Source organism: Doryrhamphus excisus, linkage group LG12, assembly GCF_037039965.1.
Source record: "Doryrhamphus excisus strain RoL-2023G ecotype Guam linkage group LG12, RoL_Dexc_Guam_v1.1, whole genome shotgun sequence".
Lineage (NCBI taxonomy): Eukaryota > Metazoa > Chordata > Actinopteri > Syngnathiformes > Syngnathidae > Doryrhamphus > Doryrhamphus excisus.
In genome coordinates this window covers 10,523,527-10,550,619 of record NC_136368.1, presented here as the reverse complement: position 1 = coordinate 10,550,619, position 27,093 = coordinate 10,523,527, and the positions used below count along the sequence as shown (strand labels likewise).

General features: G+C 38.9%; 1 protein-coding gene across 1 annotated transcript in view; it reads left to right on the top strand.

The window, feature by feature from the left end:
• The window catches only part of LOC131136231 (tomoregulin-2), a 128,425-nt gene that overhangs the window by 38,069 nt on the left and 63,263 nt on the right, over window positions 1-27,093 (top strand). The window contains exons 3-4 of the mRNA XM_058082861.2: window positions 13,730-13,859; window positions 26,203-26,229. Coding sequence (XP_057938844.1) covers window positions 13,730-13,859; window positions 26,203-26,229 — 157 coding nt within the window. The remainder of the gene's footprint in view (window positions 1-13,729; window positions 13,860-26,202; window positions 26,230-27,093) is intronic.

Below are 27,093 nucleotides of genomic sequence, written 5' to 3'. Positions count from 1 at the left end.
AAGCATTTGAAGGCCAGGTTGGGTGTTGTGTCCCACTTAGGGATCAGTGAATTCCATCCCCTTGAAAGAGTTTTCTGCAACGTTGGGAAATGCCAAAGTTGTTTCTGAAATTCTTTCTATATGCCACACATGCTGATGCAGCGATAGCAGTGCAGTGAAGCATTTCATTCCCCCGTTTTATGTCAGGGTAAAGCCTGGGAAGCTTGAGCGGGAAAGTTCCCCAGAGTGTCCTTCAGCTGAATAAAATCTCTTTTCAGCAGTTCTGAGCCACTGACTCTCTGTGTAGGAGGATCGCAAGCAGACCCAAATGCACAACAAGCCTCCTGTGAACCTGGCATTCATTTAGTCATACTGTAGATTAGTTTGTCTTCAAACTAGTTGTTATTTTCTCTGTTCTTTTGAATTTTTGATGGTTTAAATTATTTACAGTTCAAATGCAATGTTGTTCCCAGATACTGTACACTAGCTACTTTACACTTGTATGTGGAAGAGCTGGTCAGACAAAATAAACATATTTTTAATATATTTCTTCTAGATTGAAAGTTGTTATTTCCATTTTAAGCCAGGTTACAGCGAAAGAAAGACATGCATTGCAGTATATCTTCCGAGATGAGTTAAAGAAAAAAACATTATGTGGCTGTGGGGGTATAATATATTGCATTTGTGGAACACACAGCAGGACATCAAATCCATCCAATCTACAATATGAATAATGCCCACTGAAAATAACATTAATTAGAATATGACCAAATAACTCTATAAAAGGCATATCTACAGTACATACAATGTACTCTGTGCTAATGTATTATTTTTCTAAGCAGCTTCCAGTTTCTGGACATTCAGGCAACTTGAAGCCAAAAGGTCCACGTGATAGTGAAGCAAATGTGCTGCTCGGTGTCGGGAGTGCTCAGTTAGTCTGAGGGTTTGTGATTCACTGTCATCCCACTGTTGCTGGAATTCATAATTATCCATGTGTACTAATGAGCTCTGCATCTCCAGCCGCTTCTTGTTTGAGGTAGTAACACACTGGAGTCGTATGATTTTTTTTTTCTTGGCAGGAGGCTGTTTATTACAAGAAAAGGACAAGCTTTGTTTGCAAGTATTTGAACCCACCATATCATTGTTTCTACCCTTTGCTGACAATTGTCAGCATTATGATTAGGTATGTTTGATGATATCGGCCAATCGGATGTTTGTACCACATATAAATTGTGCAGCTTTCCAATTTGCCAGCATTATATGATTTTGATTATTATTTGTTATTTTATTAAGATGAGCATTTGTACTTTTATTTGATAGTTGTGCAGCTAATGTAGAAGGTCGTAAACAGGTTTTCTATGCTGTAATTGAAAAAAAAAAAAAACTTGATTCATAAATAAGAAATTATACTTTGTGGGAATTTGCTTGCCACGTCTCAAACCGAGATAAATGATGGATCATTATTTGTCTTATTTTGTACAATGTTTACCTGTTTACCTGTTACTGTTGTACAGGATTTATCTGTGAAATGCATCCCAGTGGCATGTAAGTTCATTATGAGATATGACCCGCCATTAGTTTGAGGGAAGAGTTCCCTGTATTGGAATGGTTTTCAAGAGTGGCACAATATCGGTATATCGGACATAGGTCAGAAACCCATTATCGGGCATGTCTAATTATGCAGTATATGCTACTCTCCCTCTTTCGACACCCATCTATCCATACAGGTAGTCACAGTCATATTATATTTATATTGAGGTTGAGATGCTGTATCTACAAAGTAGAAAAGTTGTTGAATGATTATCCCCTTCTGTGTTTTGGCAGACATTGCAGTTTGCATGGAGAGAGGCTATATTGGATAGATGGCTATCTGATTTGTGTTCTCACTTAGAGAGTCTGATATCTTGTCATGTTTGTTTTTGCTGCAGTTTGCAGAGCTCCAACCTCTCAAATTGGCATGCTCACTTCCCTCCACCACGTAGTCACGCACGGTCGCATGTGCTTGTCTTCACTTTGAAATGGTTGTGTGCTTTTGTCTTGTACTTTGTGTGTGCTTTGCTCTTGATGTTTTAGAAACACCATCAATTTATCTCTTCTTCCCCTTTTACACTCTTTGTACAATTATCATTTACCTCATATGTTTTTATTTTTGTCTTCTTTACTCTGCTCCCTAAAATTTGTCTTTGTCCACCCCTGTGGATGATGTTGACGGACCTGATGCTGCCAGCTGCTTTAGAACCACAAAAATGAAGGTTCAGGTTATTTTGTTGTGTGTTGTGATGTGCTAAACAAGTGTTTTATTTCAAGTGTGGCAGACGTTTGGTTCAACTTTGGTGTTGGTGCATGTCATGATGATGTGACTGCACAATCCTAAAACTATACAGTAATCCTTCACCACATGGCGGTTTGTTGGTGAATACTCATGAAAAAATGCATATTTAAACAGATTTTTTTCATTTTATTTTTTGTCTTAATTAAAGGGGACCTATTATGCCTTTTCCATTTTCTGACCTATAAATGTTGTTACAATTTATTTTCGTATTAAACGATGCCAAAGTGTCAGATTATGAGGTTTGCGCATTTGTCAGCCCTGAACGAAGTTTTGAGTGGCTTGAGTTCTCCTGACGTCAATGTGAGCCAGACTTCCTTATATGGGCTACAGATTGCCTGCACTCAGTAAACACGGATCTACGCATGCAGAAGTCTTCAGGAGTGCTTGGGAGTATGACCAGTCACAGTGGAGTGGCGTACCAAGAGGAAGGCCATGGGTGGAGTCAGGCCAAAGCAGGAAGCAGGAACTCCATGGAAATACAGCAGAAAGAGGTGCGGAATCTGGAAAATTGAGAAAGCTTCCTGTGCGGGTTATCGTGTGTAGCTGCTCTATAGGAGTCAACAGCTCAATACAAAGCGCTGAAAATGACAACAACAGGTCCAGAATCGCCAGTATAACAGCCTTTTATTACAGTTTAAATTATCTCATAACAGGCACAATAATAATAACGTAGTGATTATTAGTGGCTACAATGCGTTTTTTTTCCATGTTAAGTTTTTTATTTAGGGTTCTCGACTGATCGACTGATATCACTGGAAAAAGCACGGTATCGATATGGGCCAATACTTCAAAATGCCGATCCCCTCTGCTGATCATCTCTGCCCTCGTTACAGCATTTAGAACAACCATGTCTGCCATGTGTGGGTCCTCCAGTCTTTGTGAGAGTCATACAGTATAAGTTTTTACCTTGCAAAATGTGCCTCAAAAAATGTCTAACCTGGGTGGCGCTTTGAAAAGCTTCAGATTGGTGTTGGATTTGGGGTGAGCACTTGGCAGGGTGTGATCAGTTTGATCATCTGTCCGTTGCCAGGCTGCGTGTGTTTTCACAGCACAGCTGCCGGACAACTGCGACGGCATTTTGTGTCCTCTCTGGGTACAGAAGGCAGCAGATGCGGCTGGAGGGGCACAGCAGAGGCGGACAAATTTACTTTTCATTCAGGTTTTCAGTTAATAATATGAGAAGACAAGAAATAAATATATTGTGAAATACAAAACATGAGTTGTGGATACCAGCATTTTGTTAAAAACCAGCATCTTGGCTTTGTTTGGCTTAAAATAAGCTATGAAAATAAATGTTAAAAAAATGAGTAATTCTGGCCATTTTCATTTTGTAGAAGTAGCTCTCACAAGACAAAACCTTGGTGACCCCTAATATAGCCAGTAGTACATTTAAACATTTACACTGCATATGTATTGGTATCTCCCAATTTCCCGATTTTTGGTGCCATAAAACCGAAATCGGAACATCCCTTGTTTTTCTTTCGGCTTTTCTCCATTTTTAGAATTACATTTTTTACATTTTACACTTATTTTTACAAGCATAGAGTGTGTGTATGAATGGGCAATTTTGCCCAGTAATTGAGAAATCCATGTAGTCTGGTTAACTTTTCTAATGGGATGTCAGCCTCTGCACACATTGCTACAAATTCTTCAACAAACACTTGTGCTTGCTATTAAGGAAGATGTGGTCACAAATGCAATTCCTACTGCATAAGTAAGAAATTTTTTATGACACACTTATTTTGTTTACACAGCTAGACATGGTGCAAACGGCTGTCTTGTTTCACATTCACTCAGAACCTGCACATCGTCATCGGGCATTGTATAATGATTCTTACATTTTTAAAAATCAGAGGTCACACATGGGCAAAAAAATTGGAAAAAAATGCAATTGACCAGTGGGTGTTATTTCATTTCTAGAGGGCTCTAATAATGTTTAAAACTGTATTCAACAGATTGTAAATAGGTTTTCTATGTCCTATTCACAAAAATACTCCTTATAAAGGAATCCTACTTTATGGAGCCAAGAGAACCAGGTCTGGAACCAATTGACTGCGATGAACGAGCGGCTTTACTTTTAAATATGCATAAGAAGACTCAACCAAAGCATGCCTTGCAGGAAACTTGAGAAAAAAAATACATAATGCATTGAAGAATATGGTATAAAATCTGCCTCAAGAATCTCAAACAAAATAAATACCTACTGAGTGGAAAGAGCAGTTGGGTCAGCGCCTTTTCCTAAAAGTATTGGCCCAGATACACCTCATCCCCCGCTGCCTTCTTAGAGAACGGACCATGCGGTTGTCCAGGTTTTGTCACAGCAAAGGTGTGGATCGATGTTTGTGTGCCTCTTGCAGTTTCTAAGCCAGCAGGCACATAAGGCTATGCCATATGGCCCTGGCCAATAACCCTCACTTTCCTGTCTGAAGAGAATTATAGAAGATCAAATACTCCTGCCCTCTGTTGATGCCTCCTTAGTCCTTTTTCATACAAAGATACACAACGTTGCAGAAGGAAGCGTATTATGCGTCTATATTTGTTCATACATGCACACACAAGATCAATGCAGACAAAATTGTATATGTTGAAGGGACTGCGCTTGTACACATTGCAGGAAGGTGGCAGAAGCCCATATGTAACATCATATATGTTGGATTTCTCCCTTACCGTAGTCTTTACTGCATGTTGCAAGCAGCTTGAGATGGTCCAATATTCAGAAAACAGACAAGGAGAACAAAGACAGTGAACAAAGGGCACCTTATTACTGTGATAACAAGGTCAATGGCATTTGCAAGGAATGGCAGAGAGCAGGACGGAGGATGCATCCACACGTTTGTCTGCGATAAGACGGCAGTACATTGGCTGGCAAGGCATACAGTATATCACTGTAGGAAATTGCATGGGTAAACAACAGAAAGCTCAGGCTGTGACAGTAGCATTCCATGCAATAAATAGGAGAAAAGGATTAGCAAACACGAGGTTGGAACAGCACTCCTGGAAAACCGAAGCTGACACCAGTGGCATGAACATTGAAGAAAGTTCATAATTGCATTCTGTAATTCTGTAGTATTTCTCAAGCATTCCCCACTTTTTATCACATTACTAGCTGGGGCTGGAAAAACCCAACGTAATGCAAAATGAGAGCACAACTACAAAAGTCACGGCTTCACTGCAACGGCAAATGGAAGTCACCTGTAACAGTTCTTCACAACGGAAATGATTTCAGTGTGTAGATTATGAACACACTTTAATTGTCTATTGTTTATTTACAATATTCGTCTTCCAACGTTTCCTCTGTGTTTCACCATTTTACATCAAGGAGTATCTCCTGGCGACCAGTCCAGGGTGTACCCGCCTCCCAAAATCAGCTGAGATAGGCTCCAGCATACCCCCGCGACCCGAGTGAGGATAAGCAGTATAGAAAATTGATGGCTGGATGGATGGAGTGCTGCTGTCCTTGCGTAGCGTTATGGCTGCCACGGCCACCAACTTAAACTGAAAGATGACATCAAGTGTGGACTTACTTTGGCTTTTATGGCATACAGGTAGATAAAACAACACTGACTTTGCAGGATCTAAGAAGTGTCTCATGAAAATATGTCACACAGTCGGCATGACGATCATCCTGAACCTATTATTGGGACAAAATGACTGGGCCACCTCGTTCATCAGTACCCTCACAGAAAAAAACTCTACCTACTAAGAGAAATGTTGATTTTTCTTTCAAATGTTAAATCATATTGACTCAAGAGACGTGTGTTTTATTATCAACATCATGCTACTCGTTATTTAAACTAGTATGCTGGTAAAAACATCGATTGGAACTGGTTCTGACATTCCGATTCTCCCAGAATCATTCTTTTTTTTTTTTTTTTTACTTACGTTTGGTGATTGGCCATCGGCATAACACCAAACAAGAAGAGGTGGCAGGAAGGGTGGGTGTTACTACTCACAGGATTATGCACCCTATTTTTGACTGGACATATAATGAAAAAAAATTAAAAACCCAAAAATTCAAACAAAAGACATTTCATCCAAGAACTTTGGTTAGCGCCCTCATTTCAACCATGCAAACTTCTTGTGACCCTACTTCTGAAAAGAAGGGGAATTGAGAATCGTAAGGAGCCGGACTAGAAACAAGGACTCCGGACCGGAATTGCTCAAATTCAAACCATGCCCAACTCTACTGAGGACCTAACTGATCACGTAGTCAACCAAAACATCAAACTTCACTTCAGGAAGTGAAAAATGTAACAGATTGTAAAAGTAATAGATTGAACAGAAGGATTTGATAAGCCTTCCTACTCCTTTTGGACATGTGGAATTGTGAATTGATTTATGTGACTATTACCATTCTAGCAAAGTGTATGTGGCCAGAGCCAATGACAGTTGTCTTTCTGATATTATCAGGGTCAGACACCAAATCTCGATTATTATTGGATAATGCGGTAGCTTACCCTTGAGATGTCAAGACATAGTAAACTTCCCACCTTTAACCTTAGGCTAGCAAATTCAAAAAAATAAAATAATTTCATCTCCAAAAGGGGGGCGCTGCAAAAAAAAGTTTGGGAACAACTCCACAATCCATTCACATATGGTGGTGTAACTCGCCCAGCGCTGCTTCTGTTTTCATCGTAATCATCACTCTCTCGCCACTTGCAACTTCACTTTGAACGCCCTTTGTACACCAATGTCCAGCGGTTGGAGTTATTTTGTTAATCCTCCTGGAATTATGGCTCAGAATTAATTTGCCTCACTTGGTTTTTCACAGTAGCGGAGAGATAGGCGCAATGTTGTTCTACAGGCCCGGCCAGAGGCATGGCGGACATTAAGCATACGTATTATGTCATGTTCTCTTATATGTTTATCGCAGCTAGCATTCGTACAGTATGTATTACATATTGGTCTCTGATTGGTTTATCGCTGCTAGTGTACGTATTACGTACCTGTGTCAGTGGGAAATGGCCCGACAGTCAATCAAGCGGAACGCTTACCAAAAGCACAGCAACATTTTTACAGATGTTGGAACTCAATGCAGCGAAGGGGCACCGGATTATTTGGTGTACCGTCAAATTATAGTGCGTAAAATACAGTATGTGGCTTTCATGGCTCACTTAGCCAAAAAGGTTCCCGACCCCCGGACTAGGTTATCATGGTGATACTGTATAGCTGTCTGAATCATGAATTATCCTGGATCTGGTTAAGGTTGAAAACATGTAGTTCTTGCTGAAACATTGCCAATCCCCAATAAATAAATCAGAACTGAGGAATAATTTGTCTTTATTTTCAGCTGGTGATAAATCAGTTGAAATCATGAAAATCATTGGAAATGAAAATTACTAGAATGATAGTTCCTGGGAAGGACTGCCATGTTACATGTTTGAGGGACCTTGACTTAAAAAGGATACACCAAACATGTTGTAAAAGGCCCATAAGACCCAGAGATGAACAGCCCACGTCTTGGACCTTGTAGGGAGATGGAGGTTTGAAAAAAAATCCCATCACTTTTTCTTAGCACGATGAGAGCCAAATACTGGAGAAGATCAAGGGATGAGGTGGGGAGGGGTTCATGGAAGAGAAGGCACTCTTAAAAGACGCCCGCAGGGTTCTGTTGGGCAGCTTTCCCTTCTGTTGCATCACGTCTGGCATAAAGTGTGAGTCTCTAGGTTAGGAGAAGCCTGAGCCAGATGGGAGAGCGTGTGAGACAGGGAAGCATCGCAGAAAGCACAAGCCCTGCAGTAAGATATTCCAAGCACTTTTGTGGGGTTGCCATTTTTTTCCATTCTTTCATTCTTGAGCGGATTTGCTCTCTCGTTCCCTCCTTTGGTCTATGGCCCCATTTCTTCTTCTTGTTCGTTTTTGCTTCATGGTGCTGTGTTTCTCTTTTCGTCTCCCTGTATGCCCCGGGCCTTGTGGTGTTTTTTTTATCATGCCAAGTTTGTAGAGAAAGAGCTTTCTCTTTCAGGTCTTGTGCATCTTGATTTTCGATTCCTTTTTACTTCATTACTCTCCAGTCCTCTGTCTCAGTCTTCATTGCTTTTCTCCAACTTCGTTCCCCTCAGTCCAATTTTGCTCAGCATTTTTTTCCCATGTCTTCCCTACAGCCCCTTTCCTTCCTGCATCCAGGTTTACTTTGATCAAATGCAAGTGTGCAGTTTCGCTTTCCCTCCCTCAACTCCTCCTACTCCTTTTAGTGTCTTTTGTGTGCATTTCATCTCACCTTTTTGTAGTCTTGTGCTATTTGAAAACAGTGTTCAAAATCGATCGTTATGATGCTCCTGGGCTTCTGAATCAATGCTTATGTATCCCTTTCCCTTTATGCAGCTGAGTGCATGCATTTGGCGTTTATTTGTGTGCTTGCTCATCTACAGATGCCATTTTTGTAGGTACATGTGATCAGTTATGGCCATGCAACATTAGGTCCTTTGTTGCTGTATTGTGGCATTCAAAAAAAATGGCACTGTAAAAGTTCACTAAATCTTAACATGAAAAAGTCAATCTGATTATGTCTTAAATCGAATGTAGTGACTTCAGTTCACAGCTCAAAATTTGGCTCCTAAAATTACAATTGTCAACCCAATGGGACCACAATTGGGTACTGATCTTAGGTGTGAAACTTGGAAATTGGATTCCAGTGGGGTGCTGTAGGAAGAAAATAGTTCGTAAATCTCAAGTTGTGTACAGAGTAGATCTACATTCCTCTCCTTTTGGACAATATGATCTGTTTTGACAGCCGCCCAACCCCACCACCACTCAAAGCTGCACAGACACTTCCCCTTCAACCAACCACCAATCAAGTTTTAATGCCTCGTATCTTCACTAGGGTTGTGGGGGTATTCGCTGGAACCTATTCCAGCCGACTTCGGTTGAGAGGCGGGTTTCACCCTGGATTGGTCGTCCAGTGCTAATCTTTATCAGCAAACAGATCAGGATATTAGATGGATAGCAGAGAATCTGGGGTTGAATTTTTTTATGAAACAGTGGCAAAAGCAGTGAAGCAGTGATACTGATGTTGCTCCCCAGAATAGAAAATGATATCTTCCCATTAGCTTGCTCCTGTTTAGATACACAATTCTTACATCTAAGAAAACAACCGGCAAGTTCCTATACTGTACATCAGGGGTGCTCATTAAGTCGATCGCGATCTACCGGTCGATCGCGGAGGTGGTACTTGTCGATCGCTGGTCGATCGCGGCATGACATTAAAAAAATATCATCCTACCATCAATGCCGTCACTTGATTGATATACAGGGCAGCCATTCAGATGACAACTGAATGTTGCCCTTCGGGTGACCAATCAAATCAAACAACGTCTCTAAGTGCAGCAGAACTTACGATGTCAGCCTATCATCCATCCCGTTACTTGATTGACATACAGGACAACCAGTCAGATGACAACTGAATTTTGACCTTTAGGTCACCGCTCATGCGTAAACAACGATGCAAAGTGCTAAGCTAGTCGGCGAATTGCGTCAGATTTTAAGCCCTCGCTAAAGTTTATGGTCACTAAAATGAGTGAAGTAGCTGGACCAAGTAAAAAGGCAAAAACATATCACTTCCATACGGAATGGGAGGTGGACTTTTTTTTTCACAATGTCTTTTTCGAAGTGCGTTTGCCTGGCTAACCTGGCTATCAGCAGCTACTGTCCGGACTGTGCATCCCTGGCTGATTCAATTCAGTGCAAGTCATCAAAGTAAACTCAGGTAATTACAAAAAATGTTAATAGTTAATTATGTGTGTTTTGCAATATTGGCTCATTTGGTTATGTAAGGTACATCAACATACATTGTACGTACAAATAATCCTCAATACATTTGAAAATAAATAGATGTTTTGCATTTTTGTAGTGGGTAGATCATTTTGACTCGCTCATTTTAAAAGTAGCTCGCATGCTGAAAAAGTGTGAGCACCCCTGCTGTACATGGATTTCTTAAAGTTAAAAAAGTCAAAAGATTCCACAGAAATCTTGAGAAGTCATTGTACCTGACAGATCAAAAGATTCAGAGCGGCATAAAAATTAAACCAGGAGTAATTTAACACACTAACCTCATGATATGACACTTCATGTAGAAGAGGAGTACAATGTTTTAAATATACCGCAGAGATGTCATTAGAAAGAAGATTAGAAAGATTTTTGCCTTTTTTCATTGATCAGAGATTGAAAGATCACTTGATCGTTACGGCAGCTACAGTAAAGATCATTGTTTTGCTGAGAATGAACAACGCCATTTCAGCCATGAAGTACTTCTACATCGTAAATTAAATTAAACTAGTCCTACAGCTACTTGCTATGTCTGCAAAATGATATTTTTAAGAGGTGGCACTAGCGCTCAACTTGCTTCAAATGCAGTTCAAATCAATATGATTTGTGTTTATATAGTAATTGCCACTACATCTCAATATGGTGAGGATTGGTTGATAATGGAGCTTGGAGTAATAAAAATAGACCTCAGGTAAGAAACCACAGGCATACAAGTTAGACATTTTTTTCAAAGAAAAAAGCAAAATGGTAGGAAACTAGGTTATGACCTGTCTTCTACACAGATTGTGTTTTGCATTTTATCACTCTCAAGAACACTGTATTTTCAACTGCAGAAGGTGTGTCATCTCTTGGCACACGTCTTGCTAGCTGCACTTTTGTGAGAACCAAGTTGTTTGGCCCACAGATACCAGATTCCAGGCCAGTACATTAGAGAGTTAAAGGGCCCAGAAGTGAAGACAAAGAGAATCCATGGCCTCGATCCAGTGGGAACCCTCCAGTAAGCCTTGCGTCCAAATGACATCACAGCTAGAGTGAGGATGTTTATTCACTGTGATATTTTTCAGTGTGTTCTTCAGACATGAAATCATGTCATGGCCTGTGACCATGAAGTTACTTTTTTTTTTCTTGAACCTCAGATAACCATTGTAATCCCGTGAAACATTCCAACTGAATGATCACATTTGTTCATGCATTCTTCAGTGTCAGATCAATATCACATCATATTACTATCTTGCCTCCAAGAAGTCTCTACACACATATAGAAATGAAAAATGAAACAACGAAGAATAGCGTCATCAATCATTTGAAATATCTCAGATTTCCACCGATGGTAGAAAACTGAAAAGAAAAAGATCTTCTCTACAGCAAGTCACATAAAACTTGAAACTGCTCCAGTTGGAGCAACATGGGCCGACAGTGGTAGCAATACACATGTTAGAAAATGATGTAAAGTTTAGACGATGGCTGCTTTTGCCGCAATTTAGGAACATAACCGTACAAATTCAGCGTCAAACTAATCTTCAAACAGATGCGATTGTGAATGCTACAAACTTGCTCTAACAGCTTGAACCTTTTGAAATAGAGACATCCTATGTGGATACGTTGTAGATGTGATGAGACTCCACTATATTTTAATTTTAATGAATTGTGCTGTAGTAAGATGTTTTGTTCAACCATTAATTGGGTTGCATTTGCCTGATAATTCAAATATAGCATGAGCTCACATTAAATGAAAATGTCTGCATTGGTACATCTCAACGTATCCCAACCAGGGGTCCCCATACCTCTAGTGGTACACAAGCAAATTGCAGAGAGGGTACATGGAAACATTGAAAAATACATTTCCAAAATGAGAATTTCATACTAAGCCAACAACAGAGTCACGTGTAAAATGTAGTTATTTTTAGACACGAACCAATAACACGTGCTGAATTCACGGTATCTATACAAAATATACCAATCAAGTGTATATATAATCAAGTCTTATCCTTCAGTACAGTCAATAATAATAAATAAATAAATAAATAGTGCAAAGCCTGACCAGTCCAGGGTGTACCTCTCGCCCAAAGTCAGCCTGGATAAGCTCCAGCATACCAGCATGAGGATAAGCAGCATATAAAATAGTATAGTATAGGATAGTGGCCAAGTGGCAAAAATGTGTCCAAGCAAAGATAGGTAAATACCATTATTTGCCACATGGGTGCAAGGAAAAGGCTGTGTTATGTCGCAAAAGTACACAATCCCATGCTCAAAATGGCCTAATGATAGTCATCATGCAACATTTTAGGCAGAGCAAAGTGTTTTCAACACTCAAGGTAGTCAGCAAAAGTGCAACATTTAAAAGGAAACGACAGTCCTACAAAAGGCGCCCATTCTTGTCTACGTTGTTCTCGCTGGTCAGGATTTGACTTTTGTCAGATTTTTCTGTTCTTCTTGTAAAATCAAAAGACTTTCTAAACTTTAAACTGTTTTGCTGATGTGTTGAATCGTGACTCTTGCACTCGTATGCTGCTACATATGTACATACATTCTGGCCTTCGGTCTTGGTAATCTATGACTTTGCCTTGTTTTACACACCCACTGCCAACCGATTACTAGTCCCTCTGTGCATGCCCCGACATACGATTCATCTAAGGGTTTATGGCTGATTCTTATCGATTGAGGAGGTTGTCGCCGACGTAGCCATATCTCTCACTTTGTTAAAACGGATATCTGGTCCGATCAGTTTGTGGTTCACAACCCTAATTAATATAACATTTCATCCTATGGAAGTTATACATGAGGAAGTGGTACGATGAAAACACGACATGAAAACAACATGAGGCTTCATTGGCCTCTCAGGGGTAGGTTGGCTGAAATGGTTTTGTCTTAGATGCTGCCCCCTAGTAAGAACCAGTAGGGGGCCCTGAAAACATATGTTGACACCCAAGCATCCAAGGAATGATGTAATTCTCTCACCAGACACTCCGGCACCTCGTCGGGATTGGCTTCTTTTTTGATGTTATGCATTTGCATGTGATGAAATGTAAGGATTTCCATCAGAAAGAGATATCTGCACATTGCCGTGCACTCTATGTTTTCTAACCCCTTTGCAAAAGAAACAAACTGTTTCTGTTTCTTACTTAGTCCGCATATATGTTTTGAGAGAGAAAAAAAGAAAAACAAGCTTCCCAAGGTTTGCATGTCTTGTCTCTGGAACCTTGTCCTAGCATGTTTTGTGTGTGTAGCAGAATAATGAATTATTGTCTTAACTCAGAAAATGTTTGCAAGGTTTGTGTTGCTCTTAGTTCTGTTCAGATAACATCTGAAGACAATATCAGCAGAATGGGTTTGGTGAAAGTACATTGCTTTGCAGCTGCAAAATCTTGTTTTTGATGCTACAATTTCTTGTGTTCCCTTTTTGAGGTGCTGTAGATATTGTCATGACTTTAGACAGAGCAGGGCATACAGATCTGCATGTTGTAAGTCTTCGGCCTCTGTTAAAACCGTGCAACTGGGAAGGAAAACACTGATGTGAAATATGAATTAGAGAGTGACTATTGTTGGCTTAAAACAATGAGTACAGATTGTGTGCGAGTTTTCTTAATGTCATCGTTCAACTTCAATGTTTTTAGTACATTTATCCTAATGCTCCCATTTTTGACCTCTCTCCAGTGCAACAATGACTATGCTCCAGTTTGCGGCTCTAACAATCAAAACTACCGGAATGAGTGTTTTCTGCGTCGAGATGCCTGCAAGCAGCAGTCTGAAGTACTTATTCTGTCAGAGGGCGCCTGTCCTGTGGGTAAGTACATTTATGTTTGGCACTTACAGTCAATAGTCTCTTACAGTTGTATATCGATACATACAATACACCCACTTCTCACGTTTGACACAAATAAAAAAGCAGATTAACTCTTAAAGGCTGGTATGGCCGTTCCACACTGTAACCCCGATAAGCAAATGTCAATTATGAAAATATTGTCAAACGGTTTGTGAACACCCACATTTTTGGATAAAGCGGTTTTCGACAAAATATTATTGTGGCATATAAGCATTACTAAGCAAAACTATCTAGTAAGACAATAGAATTGATTTTTACAGAAATAAAATACTTATTAGGGGTAAGCCGGATACTCTTTATAAACGAGTATCTGTTACAGTTAAAGCATTTGTGCCGATTACGAGCATGAAACTAGTACAGCTGTCAAGTATCTGTATGTGTAAGGGAAATCCCTTTTTTGTTTTTATTTTTGAATACCTCATTGGGTAATGTATTCACTGTTCACTCTTCATGCTTTTTGATTGGCCAGTCACATACAGCGACCGCCCTCGCAGCTAGCAAGTCTGTCTGTATTGTGTTTGTATATGCAGCGATCCCTAGCTGTGGCACTACCAAGTGTGTGCTGTCTACTTGTAAAAATGTGTGCAAAATTTGGGGATCCGTACGTGGTGAATACAGCCTCAGTGCAGATTTGGGAGCACGCAGACACAATGTCACACTTTTGGTGAAGGAGGAACTTTCGCTGCGTGCAGGCAAGCAGCAACCTTGAGGTTACACCCTGGCTGCCTCTTTTTCAGGGTGCCTAGGGAACACATTTCTAGTAACACATGAGCATGAGTCTTATTATGTCTTAAATGGCTTATTTACTCTTATTTGGTCTTGTCTAAAGTGTTGTCCATCTTGTCAATCTTGTCCATCATTTTGTGTTTAGAGGCCTCTAATAGTGTAAAAATAATAATAATCAGGTTTTCTATGCTACAAAAATATTCCATGTAGAAATAAGGGCTCCCACTTTGCAATACTGTAACTTACACAAGTTGCATTCTGACCAACTTCAATAAAAAAAAAGTTTACATTGAGTTTCCCTGCTAGTACATCCACATTTTGTTTTATATTTTGTTTTCCTCAGCGCAACAGAAAATCACTGGAGAGCAGTTCCCCCTTCTGCATCAGCCGTACACACATTTCAGTGAATGGGCTGCCTCTAGGCCAGCAAGAACTCCATTGTGGCTGTGTTGTGATGCAGGGTTTTATTTTTCTCAGAATACTTCTCATGTGAATTGAGGCGTTCTAAAGACAACATGAAGCAATGTACGGCGAGGTCCCATAAGTGGGATATATTGTGTATGAGTATTTGTGTCCCATAGGAACACAAAATGTAATCTAAATTACCTCTGTTAATTGATGATTGCAAAGAAACCCTTCTTTGGCAGATAGAGTGTAGTGTGTATTTTCACTTCCAACTATTTTATTTATTTTGATCTGCTTAAAGCCCATAAAATATGAAAAAAAATGCAGAATGACCTTGTTGAAAGAGGCAGCAAACTGAGAAGCACGGCACAGCTGTTGCTTATAATGATACAGTTTGGTCATTCATAACCAACTTGGAACCATCCGTTCTCACATTTACAGCACTTTTTCAAGACCCAAATTAGAAACACGGCTCTTCCCCAGAAGTCACGCTTACAACTTTACTGGGAAAAAATAACACGTCATGTATTGCCAGAACATTCATAAAAAGAACAAAGAGAACATATTTAATACATTTGGAGATCACTTGTAAATACTGAATAAAGACACATTAAATTGTCTATTTTGGACACTCTAGTATTATGATTCTGCTTTTCTTCTTCTCCTCCAAAAAATCCTGGCTTGATGTTCATGGTCCCCTGTGATTAGCAATGAAAGCTACTAATAGGAACAGATTAAATTCAGTACAACCTTGTAAAAGTTACAACATTTTGCCTCCAGTTAGCGTACAGTGTGGCATGCATCTTGTTGTGTTAGCATTTGTCAATGTTTGCATTCTTTTAGCTTGCGAACAAAATGGAACCATAAGTCAGTGACATCGACTGTCTATAATATCATCAGCGGTAGACTGAAAAACACCATCACTTTTTATAGTTTTACAATTATGGCTTGACATTCAAAAATTATTCCAAATGTACATGAAAGACAAATGAAAGCAACAAATGACTTTTTTATGGTTACTTTTTCCTTTGTTGACGATGTCACTGTTCCCAAGGACAGCGGAATCAACACAGGAACTGTTTTGACATGTATTTTTATTTTTATTTTTTTTATTCAATAGTGTTTTTACACTTTATCAAAATTCTAGCACTTGTAACGTTCTTTGGTTTTATCAGCCGGGTTATTGAGCTGAGAAACACTATTGAATCCAAGCAATAACAGGGAGGAAGGTGGTGTCTTTGTTGATCTCACTGCCACATGGGGTCTTTGGGAACAGTCACGTCAAGAATGACACTTTCAGTGAAGATAAAAGTAACCTTGAATGTTTATCCCTTTCATTCATGATTCATATGCATTTCAAATTGGTTTCTGCATGTGACACCATAGTTGTAAAATGATAAAAATGTCTTAACATTTTTGGCTTTCTGCAACGAATACATTGAATTTACATGATTTTTACATGATTTTTTACTTTCTTCAGTATTCACCACTAATGAATTATAATAAAAGATTATTGATGAACAGATGGAAACTAAGTGGTAGCCTTTAGCCTGGTTGTCAGGCTAGCACGACGACCGTTGCTACAATCTCTCTATCCAGCTAAAGCGTCTTGCGGTGGTTTGCGGCAGGTCGCTGGGTCATATTGGCAAGGTGTTTCTCTAAGCCTCGTCTACATAATCCTCAACTCTTGCAATTCTTCCGGTCATATACTGACTAGTGTTCACAATGCTGCAAGTTGACTGTTAGAGGAGCATCTGTAGCAACACTGACATCACATCATAAATGTGTGATGTACATTTTATGCTTTGTCATGTATTTATAAACTATAGCCAAACTAGGTATGTTTTCTAAAAAGACAAATAAAACTGTTTAAGGATCCGCCGTATACCCTCTTGAATATACCAATTAGTGAGTCACGATCTGAATAATGTGCTGCGCTGTGAATGAGTCAGTCCACTGACCAGGTGGTTAAAGTTGCTTTGGAGGCACATACTGTATGAATCAGTGCTGAATCCAACAAATAATGTGGATGTGCATTGTGCATTTGCTGACTCAAATACCTCAGTGGGTACAAGTTAACAAGTCTTTGAATGGGCACTCAGAGCAGAGACAACACATTGAAATGGACTGCATTAATGGTAGCAGTTTGTAGTGTATCAAGTCAATATCAGTGCAAACCATACATGCTTTTATTACTTATATATATATAGAGTGGAATGTTAGAAAAGCCTTGATCAAGTTATATGACTCAAACAGAGAATAATATTAGTGAACAACAGTAGACGAGAATAAAACAGTTCCATTCACTTTTATATGCGTCTGGAGTACTGTGTAGTTTTAGCGACAAATTGAATGGCACTACACTACACTCATCACACAGTAACTCAAAATGTATACAAACATTTACCTATATGAGTTAAAAAAAGAAATCTTTACATTGTCCTATAATGCATTGCATCAGAACAACACATTCGTTGGGGCGCTGCGATCAGCCTCCCTCTGCACTCTGGTATTCTCTGGTTCAATGGGCTCCTGTTGTCAACCCCACACGTTTTTTTCATACCTCATGATAGGCTCCTGTCAAATAAAGAGCTGCATAGTCGACTTGTGCACCATTTTATGACATGGGCACCTGCGGCTTATACATCCTTGCAACTTGTGTGTACAAATCTGTTTTTTTCTTCTAAGTTTAGTGGGTACGTCTTATATTCCAGTGCTGTGTTTTAATTAATGGTAAACTTTTGCGATTCTGTGCCTAGTTTTGACAAGGTTTATTAGACTGCCAATATCGGAGAGTTTAGATGATATTGGATTGATATAAAATATTAATATCAGAGTGGGACACCCCAAGTGGAAGTGTCAATGTCCCGATAAATGAGGTGAAAATGTCCATCATTAACCCAGTGTTTGTTTGTGAAAGATGTGTGTGATGCACTATCAAGACATGGGAATATATGAATACTGAATATGAGAGGGTATGTATGTATGTGTAACAAATTTACATATGTGCATTGTTAAGGTTTTTATATATATATATTAATATATATTAATATATATATATATATATATATATATATATATATATATATATATATATATATATATATATATATATATTTAATTTTTGTTTTTATTATATATATAAATATAATATAATAGAAATATAATATAATATCATTTATTGTTTTTTTATTACAACGCCTTTGAGGTAATCATTCTTCGAACAATAATGTTATGTGTCAGTGTTCAAACAAACAACCTTTTGACTGCGGCTCAAAGTCTCGTGTTACACTTTACAGTTTAAATAGGACATGGGAAGAGTGTCATGACCCACATAATTTTATTTCAGTAAAGTCCCACCAAACCTAGCAGAGTTAAACTGGGAGTAAAGCAGCAATTTATCTTTCCATGTAAAACATACATTCATTTATTCTATATTCTCAGAATGCACAATATCATATCATATACCCTGCAAATGTCTGCCAACAATACAGTATATGCAGAGTTTTGAATATTGTTTATGAAGACAGGTTTTCTGCTCTGCTACTCATGTTTCAATATCATTTGACTTTCTTGCATCTTCGTTTATACATTTTGCCTGGCTATCACTGCCTCTCTGGTGGCAGCTCCTTAGCAACTACGAGAATCAAGAAAAAAATAACAGTGGGTTATCCAACATTTAAGACACATAACAAATACGTACATTAACAATGTGATAATTAAACAAGATGCAATTAAATTAAAATCAATAATTTACCTGAACGGATTTAGGTTCCAGTAACCTGCTCACATTCTGACTCTAAGTGGCTTTTTTTGCTGTTTGTTGATGTCCATATTTTTTGTGCCCTGCCTTTTCCCATCTGGTCTGCAACTCAGTGTCCTCTATATATTTTTTTTCAGCAGACTGAAAATAAATGCCCCAATAAACAGAGATGCTCCTGTCACACTAGAACAAAAAACATGTCTATACTCCATATAACACTTCATTTAGTAGCCATTTATTATGGTAGTTGTTTATTAATGTGTTAGCAATTGAATGTTTGTCTCGTCATGGTTTCCACAGCATACGCTTAATTTCGCTTCATGTTATCGAACAAAGGTGATTTGAAAGACGCCGCCGCTGCTGTTTTAGCTATGAAGCCCCCGCCAAAACGTTTTGTGGATATCTCTTGGAGATTAATAAAGTATCTATCCTATCTATTGATGGTATATATGATGTGGCTGCCTTGTTTTGTATATTGTAGCGGATGCAATTCAAATTCAAAGTTTTAAAACAGCGCTGTGTGGATAGATGTTTTTTTGACAACGGAGGGGAAGTTGTGCAGTTTTAGAATTAGGACATCTTCATGTTATATCTGATTTCCTTTATTCACATTGAATACAATGAATTACTGTCATGGGCTTCTTATATAGTAACTCTGTGTTAGACACAAAGCAATCATGTGTTAAAGCGTGCCAGACAGTTCACTCTGCGGACAGTCTCCACCTTAGTGCTCCCATCTTAACTAAAAGTGGAATATGTTAAATTCACGCCAAGCAAACTGTGCAAACTTACAGTGCGTCTAATGTAGTTTCCCACAGCTTCCTACCTGTACTGCAACACAGGCTTTTCCATTTGCTGTGTTGCGCTCTCTTTCTCTCAATTCTCTCTGGCCTCCTTTCCATTCCCTTCACCTACAATCCCATTAGTGGCACTAGGGCTGAGTGTAATAGAAGTATGTCAGCTCAACAGTGCCAATACTTGTTTACAGGCTATCCTGGGAAATATCATGAAAAAGATATCCCCCATCCACATGTTTTGCTGAGACATCCACAGTAAATGTAGCCTACTGTACACAGCCTTGATGTTGTTCAAACCAACTGTGGTTGACCCTGACATTGAAGCAAGTTGGAGCATACAATCATTTTCCATCGAAAATGAATGGTCAATTTATTCGGCGCCCCCTACTGGTGGACATTTTCCATGACTGTAACATTTCCCTCATTGTGATATGATGATAGATTGGTTGTCGATCCACAGTCATTGTGCAACCGTTACAAGATGGTACATAATTATACAACTGCTTCAAGCATTCCAACATCTAACATCTATCTTTCAGAGAAAATCCCACATTTTCCATAATTCAATATTTTCCGTGACATTTATCCCATTGAAAATGAATGGACAATTTACATTTAACATGGAAAATGTATTTGGAACAAATTCATTGGATTCACATTGATTTTGGGTGGGAGGGTGGTGGCGGAGGAATTTGGTTTTCATACATTGTGGTTTTTGTTTAACCTTTGGAAACACGTGAAAAAAAACATGGTACCACTGTGTAGTCATTTGATACAACATTTGAAGATGCTGACGGTTGGTGAATGAAATTTTGATGCAATAAGTATTTTGAATTACTATATTGTCAGTGTCTATGCTGTCAATCATTAACATAGCTATTGATTTAATTAACTTTTTGACCCAAAGACTGTAGCTGGAATAGGCTCCAGTTTCACCTGTCGAGAATGAATAGCTGTGTTAAACTGAAATTAGTAAATTGTCAAATGTACTGATGTTTATTTTTGGCAATTGCACAGAATTTAATCAGTTGAACATTTGTACCCACAAGGTTGTGTTTGGTTGTCATTACATCTTGCCTTTAAATAATGACAGATGGAAGCATCAAGGATTACACTGGGAGACACAATGCATTTAGGCCCAACTAGTTTGCTGCCTTAATCTGTGGATGTAGACAGCAATATATAAAGTAAACACTAAAGGCTGCATCCCCTCAGACTGCTCTGGTACTCATGCCTTGTGTTTTTCTTTCCTCCTTTAAAAAAATGAACAGCTTATTCTTCTCAGAATAAAAATGTCATGGAAGGACATTTGAGCTTTCTTGGCTTGAAAATGTCAAATGAAAACTAGATAGAGTCATAGTGTTCCATGGGCGTCTGGATAGGATGTCTTTTTCTTGCAATTCAACATGGTTGTGTGAAATGTGTGAAATGCAACCTTATAGCGAATGGAATGTTAAAGTTACCTGATTATGAAGGTTCCTTTCTTTCTTTACACTGACTTTATGTACTATTACTATTTTCAGCACCTGAATATTAGGCACAGTCTCAATTACTGAGACTTAACTAGGGATCGACCGATATGGTTTTTTGGGGGCCGATGTCGATACCGATTTTTTTCCATCACCCTTAGCCGATGGCCGATTTTGCTTGGGCCGGTATTTGTGGCCGATACTGCTTTTGAGCCCTCAATTTACATGAAAAAATTACCATGATAACAAATATTACAGGTCTCATGTTTAACAAAATATTTATTGAAATGTAAACACTGAACACAGTAGGATTTCTTAAACACACATTTAATCGGCATTATCAACTTTAAAAGGAATAAATATTCAACCATGTGTAAAACATTTCTGTCGTAGTTTAAATTTATCTAGCATCAATGTGATGACTGCTACTCCGCAGCGTGACGCGCACCCCCCCCCCCCCCCCCCCCCGCCTCCACACACACAAACACATTACACTGACACAATTTAGTATGATATATAAAACATTTCTCTCATCATTAAAGTTTGTGTTGTGCACGATAAAGACCTCTCATAAGCAGACACGGCTGCTCCAATTCCTTCTGTGTGTGTGTGTGCGTGCTCGGAGAGAGCGCACACACATAACACGACGCGCATTTAAAGTTGCATAGTTGTTCATTCTTGTTCTGCTCAACTAGTGAGAGTGCTTTTATTCGTCTGTTGCGTTGGTATGTGATGTTTTTGGGCTTTCTTGTTGTCACACCGTGACTTAAACTGTTATGCCTAGCGACCACCAGTGAAATGGGATGGGCTTAGTAAAGTGTTAAAAGCAAGCTAATTCTATTACTTGTGAAAACGCGCCCTTGATGTAATTCAACAGTGGGTACAACACTGGTACCGCGACTACGTGTGTTGCGGGGTCCTCGGCCTGACTGTAAATCATGCTGCGGAAAAATACATCGGCGAACGCATGCGCGTATCGGCGGATACTGATGCAAGGAAAAAACGCAAATATCGGCCTGATATATCGGCCGGCCGGTCGATCCTTAGAGTTAACATACATAAGGCACATCAAAAATAAGGCGTATGCTAAAACATAAGGTTGAAGTGCCACAGAATGGGTAACTGAGGCAGAGTGGAGCAATTTATTTTCATGTTCAACATGAACTCACACTCATAACTGCAAAGAAGGGCCAAACAAATGCAACAAAATGGTTCTTCGTCCTGCGTGAACCATTCGTGCGGCAACACCCTCAACTTTAATAGTTCCGGGGTGAATTACTGTATGTATAAATTTATTTTATATTATGTCATCAATATGGCAATTTTACTTTTTCATTATTTCATGATGACAGGTGAGGCAGGTATTTACAAATAAAACTCTTGCCAAGATTATCTCTATGCAAAAAAGAAAAGAAAATACATAATTAAAATCTTTTCAGCAATGATTAAATACTTAATTGTACCTCAGAAGGTACTGTTGAAGCAGGAGCCATCCTAAGAAGCACACCTTTCATTCTTAACATCATGAGGCTGATGTATAATAATAGTAGTTTGACACCTATTGGTAAACCATATCATATTCATGTTGTTGTGTTTGTGAGCTACTTGACCTTAAATTTGTTGAATGAAAAGCAGGTTTAAATTTGTCTGTTCATTTTTCAATTGTTAAAATAAATTGTGATGTAAATGTGATGTGCAAGTATGGCCCACTTTTCCATCACAGAGTTCCAGCTGCATATTGTGAGTTAAGGATTGCAATAACAAAGGTAACCTAAATATAAAAGGATGTATACTGTACATGCCTGAATATATATTGTAAGTTATGAATGCCATGACGACAGTCAATGCATCATAATGCATCTAGTGCAACAATAGCTCATATAGTACACAAAGTCATCAATATTCACTCAGGGGCCGATGTAATATCACTCTGGAGCCCATTTTAGAAGTAATTTTCCTGTGATGCACACTTTGCCTGCTGACGGAGCACAGAAACAGTCTGCTGTTCCTGCCAAGTGTTCATAAAACACATGTAAATCATGTTAATTTTATATCGGAATGTATGTTTTATTTTTTTATGTGATGCTACCATACATAATGGAAGAAGTATAATACTATGACAATATGTGTGTGTGTGTATATATATATATATATATATATATATATATATATATATATATATTCAGTTTCTTCTTCTGCTATTGAAATGGTTTTTTTATAATATCCTTTGTTAGTTTTGTAAAACATCAAATGACAATTCCAACTACTGGAATTCCTCGTTATTGCAGTAAATTGGTCCCAGACCTGACTGTGATAAGGGAATTTCTGCAAAGTAGGATTCCTTATTTGTAAATGGAATATTTTTGTAATTAGAGCATAGAAAACCTGTTTACAAGCTTCTAAATCCAGTTTTAACTCCTCTCGATGAACACTATAGTCACCTATACCCAAAATAGTAGACATAATAACATTAAATAAAACATATTTGACATAAATGAGAGAACATAGACTGACACATTAGATGGGAGAGTTCCTTGTTCCTCTGTAGCCCATACTCTAAACCACAGTTCAGAACTACACAATGAACCCGTTGCTATGTTAGCATTTCTGACACCTAGTGACCGGTGTGGAATACTACATATCATGACATTAAATGTGTCTTCTGAATGCCTTATACAGTCCCTCGCTATATCGTGTTTTTTCAGAAATTCATTAATTTATAAATGATAAAAATCATCCTCCCATTCATTGTGGAAGTGGCACATATTCTGGTTTGAAAACTAGAAAACGCGCCACCCAGTTTGAAAACTATTCTTAAATTTAGAAGAAATTAATTGGAGAATGAATTGGATCTACATAGCCTGGTAAATTGCTATGCTTAAAGCGGTGGCCATATTTTGTGTCCTGTAGCCTGTGCGTCAGCAGTGCACTCTGTGTACAGTAAACAAAGCTAGCAGTATTGTCGTAGTGTACCTCTATGTATGCTAGATTCATGTCTGACTGGCTGTGATGTAAATCAATCAAATGACACACGTCATAGTGTGGATGGATGATAGTCAATCTTTTTTTAACACTATGCAATTGACCCACATTATGTCCGTGAGACTACAACAACAAGGAACTTTACCAATGCTTACAGTGAGTTATCATGTCTTATTATTGCTTATCAGGTCTACTCTATTGAGTAATGAGTATACAGGTGACTGTAGGGGTGTTATTTAATGTCTGCAGGGCTCTAATAAAGTTTAAGACTATTTTTAGAAGGTTGTAAAAAGGTTTTTATGCTCCAACTACTATAATTTTGTATTTATTATTATCAAATCCTACTTGGCGGAACCAACTGTCTCTGGTAGGGACAACGTTAGAGTGATTTATTTTGACTGATGCGACCTCAGAGCGACTTATAATCCAGAAGGCATGGGCATGTGCGCCCACTTGTGAATGCATTTATAAATAACATTTTTGACAAGAAATTTCCTTTCCACTGCTGTGGCCTGAAACAGAAGACATGTCACCGGTGAAGTCTTTTGTCAGACCAAAGCTTACGTTGTGCCATGCATGAGCACTCAACAGGCACCTTGTAATTCACAGCCTCCGAGCCTCAATCCTGTGGATACTGTGAACCTGCATTTATAAACCCATTCCACGTTTTTGCTAAGAGCTGACATAATATCCCCCAACAGTCCTCTGAGACTCTGCACATGGTCTCTGGCCATGCTCGTTTTAGCAGAACATTTCATGCCTGGCTCATGTTGCACTGCCTGTTCCTCAAAGTGCTCATCAGTATCCCTTTCACATCCATATTACCAGACCTTTCGGTGCTTCAGAGTGTTTTAGGGAGCTTTAGTGAGATTTAGTGCAAAAGCCGTGGAGATGGAGTAGTTGACACGCTAAAACATTGACTGGACACAACGAGCCTTACCACAGCGAGGCCACAAAGGGTCCATACTTGGAGGTCATTGTCAATAAACTGCTGAAAAGGCTTCTGACCTCACTACATTTTGCCATTACCCTCTAAGCCCTCTCACTCATTTGAAGTCTCACCCTGAGGTTTCCCTTTCTGATGCATTTTTAGAGAAATGTCCCAACACCCTGACATGCGTTACTTAAGCCGCTTATTTTTCTTGGATGTAAAGGGTTAATGTGGTCTGATGAGACCGCATGACCCTTCCTTTTATCCAGTGTTCCAGTGTCACAGCTTCATGTTCCCTCGAAAATAGTACCCTTTTGTCCCATTTGTCCCTGGCATCTGATTCTCATTAGCCTGCTCAACAATTAATTCCCCAAATATTGAGTTGTCTTACCAATGTGTATACTATAAATGCTGTAATTTCTCACTGTTTTAGTATTCACCGATAATTTTATGATCAAAGATACTCCAAAGGTAGCAATAATAATAATACACAGGAATAACACGACACAGGAAGTGACATTCAGGGTTTGGAGTTGAGTTTTAGCTATTGTGCCTGCTGTGAAATAATTCAAATGTGCAGTGAAAGGCTGTTGTTCCTGCAATCAAATCTGGTGTTTGTGTGTCTCACTGAATATTACAGTAACATAACTGACACCCAGCAACTAGAGTTGGGCGATATTTTTTTATATGTTAGTATACATGTATAGAGTCTTCCACTGATAAGAAAATTACTTATATGGGTATAGATGATAAATGTAAACAAGCTTAGTTGCACGCCATGGCGGACTGCTACAAAAGATGAATGAAATGAAGTAATTGAGCATCTTCACCGCTTTAATGTAAGGGGCGTTTCATAATGCCCGATGACGACGTGCAAATTCTGAGTGAAGGCAGGAAGCACGTTTAATCTTGTGCTCCACTGCTCATTCATACATAGGACGTAGCCTTCAAAATAAAATCCTTGTTTACCGCTGTGTAACTGTGTAAATAAGAGTGTCGTAAAAATGATCTACAAATGCAGTTGGAATTGCATGGGTGACTACATCTTCTTTTTAACATGTTTCAACATTCTGTGGAGAGCATAAAATTGCCACGTTCTTCTTGCATGTGGAAGTTTGTAAAAGCGCTTCATAAATGAGACGCGATGACCATATATTGATCAAAGTAGTAGATGATATTTTTCTAAATAAAACTCTGGTGTCTTAACAAGTGTGTCTGTCTTCCCCTACAGATGCCGGTTCAGGATCAGGAGATGATGGTAAGATTGCTCATGCCTTCATTCTCCACTGCTTTAATCCCACACGCTGTGGTTTTCAAACACATTTCTTTGCTCATCATCGCCCACTGAAGCTGTAGTTCATTGTAAGGTTGCACTTCTGGCCCCAGCAGCATGTAAATGGTCATTGATTTCAAAAACAATGTATTGTATTGGCTTTGTTGGATATGTTTTAACTTGAAAGCCCTAACAACTGGCAAATACCACCTGTCTTGAATTGTCTAAAGCTGTTCTCAAGGAGTTATGGACAAACACGACATGAGTTCTGTAGTTGGATAAGTAGATTGAATCTCATACAGGGGCATGAGAAGCTTTGTTGCTCATTGGTTGATGCTGTCATACAACAATTGTCTTCTATTGGTAGTATAACTGATCATTTGAAAGTCTAGCTTCTTACGGATGCGTCATTGAACTAAGCCCTCCTATTTACTGGCTAATTGACTAATAAGACTTGTTACTAATGCAAGAGTTGCCTGCACACAGTCAATAATCGAGCCCATCTGTCCGTGCATGTTTGCACATATGCATATATTTACTGTCGTCCATCTCTTTCCTTCCCCCTCTGTGTTTACCCACGTGCTACTTCTTCATTAAATCCAGACGGCTTTCATTGGTGCCTCACAACGTACATATGAGAGAGAGATTGGAGAGGAGATTATCCATCCAAAACGATGGCGAATGAATGAGTGGAAATGAAACTAGTGCTTGGTCACCCATAGATAGGGAGAGAGCGTTGACAAGAGGTAGGGTAGAGGCGGGCTGATGTGGACAAAGGAAATGGCCTGAGGAAAATGGAAAAATAGATAACAGAACTCAGGAAACTGACAGTGAGAGATGAGGAAGAGA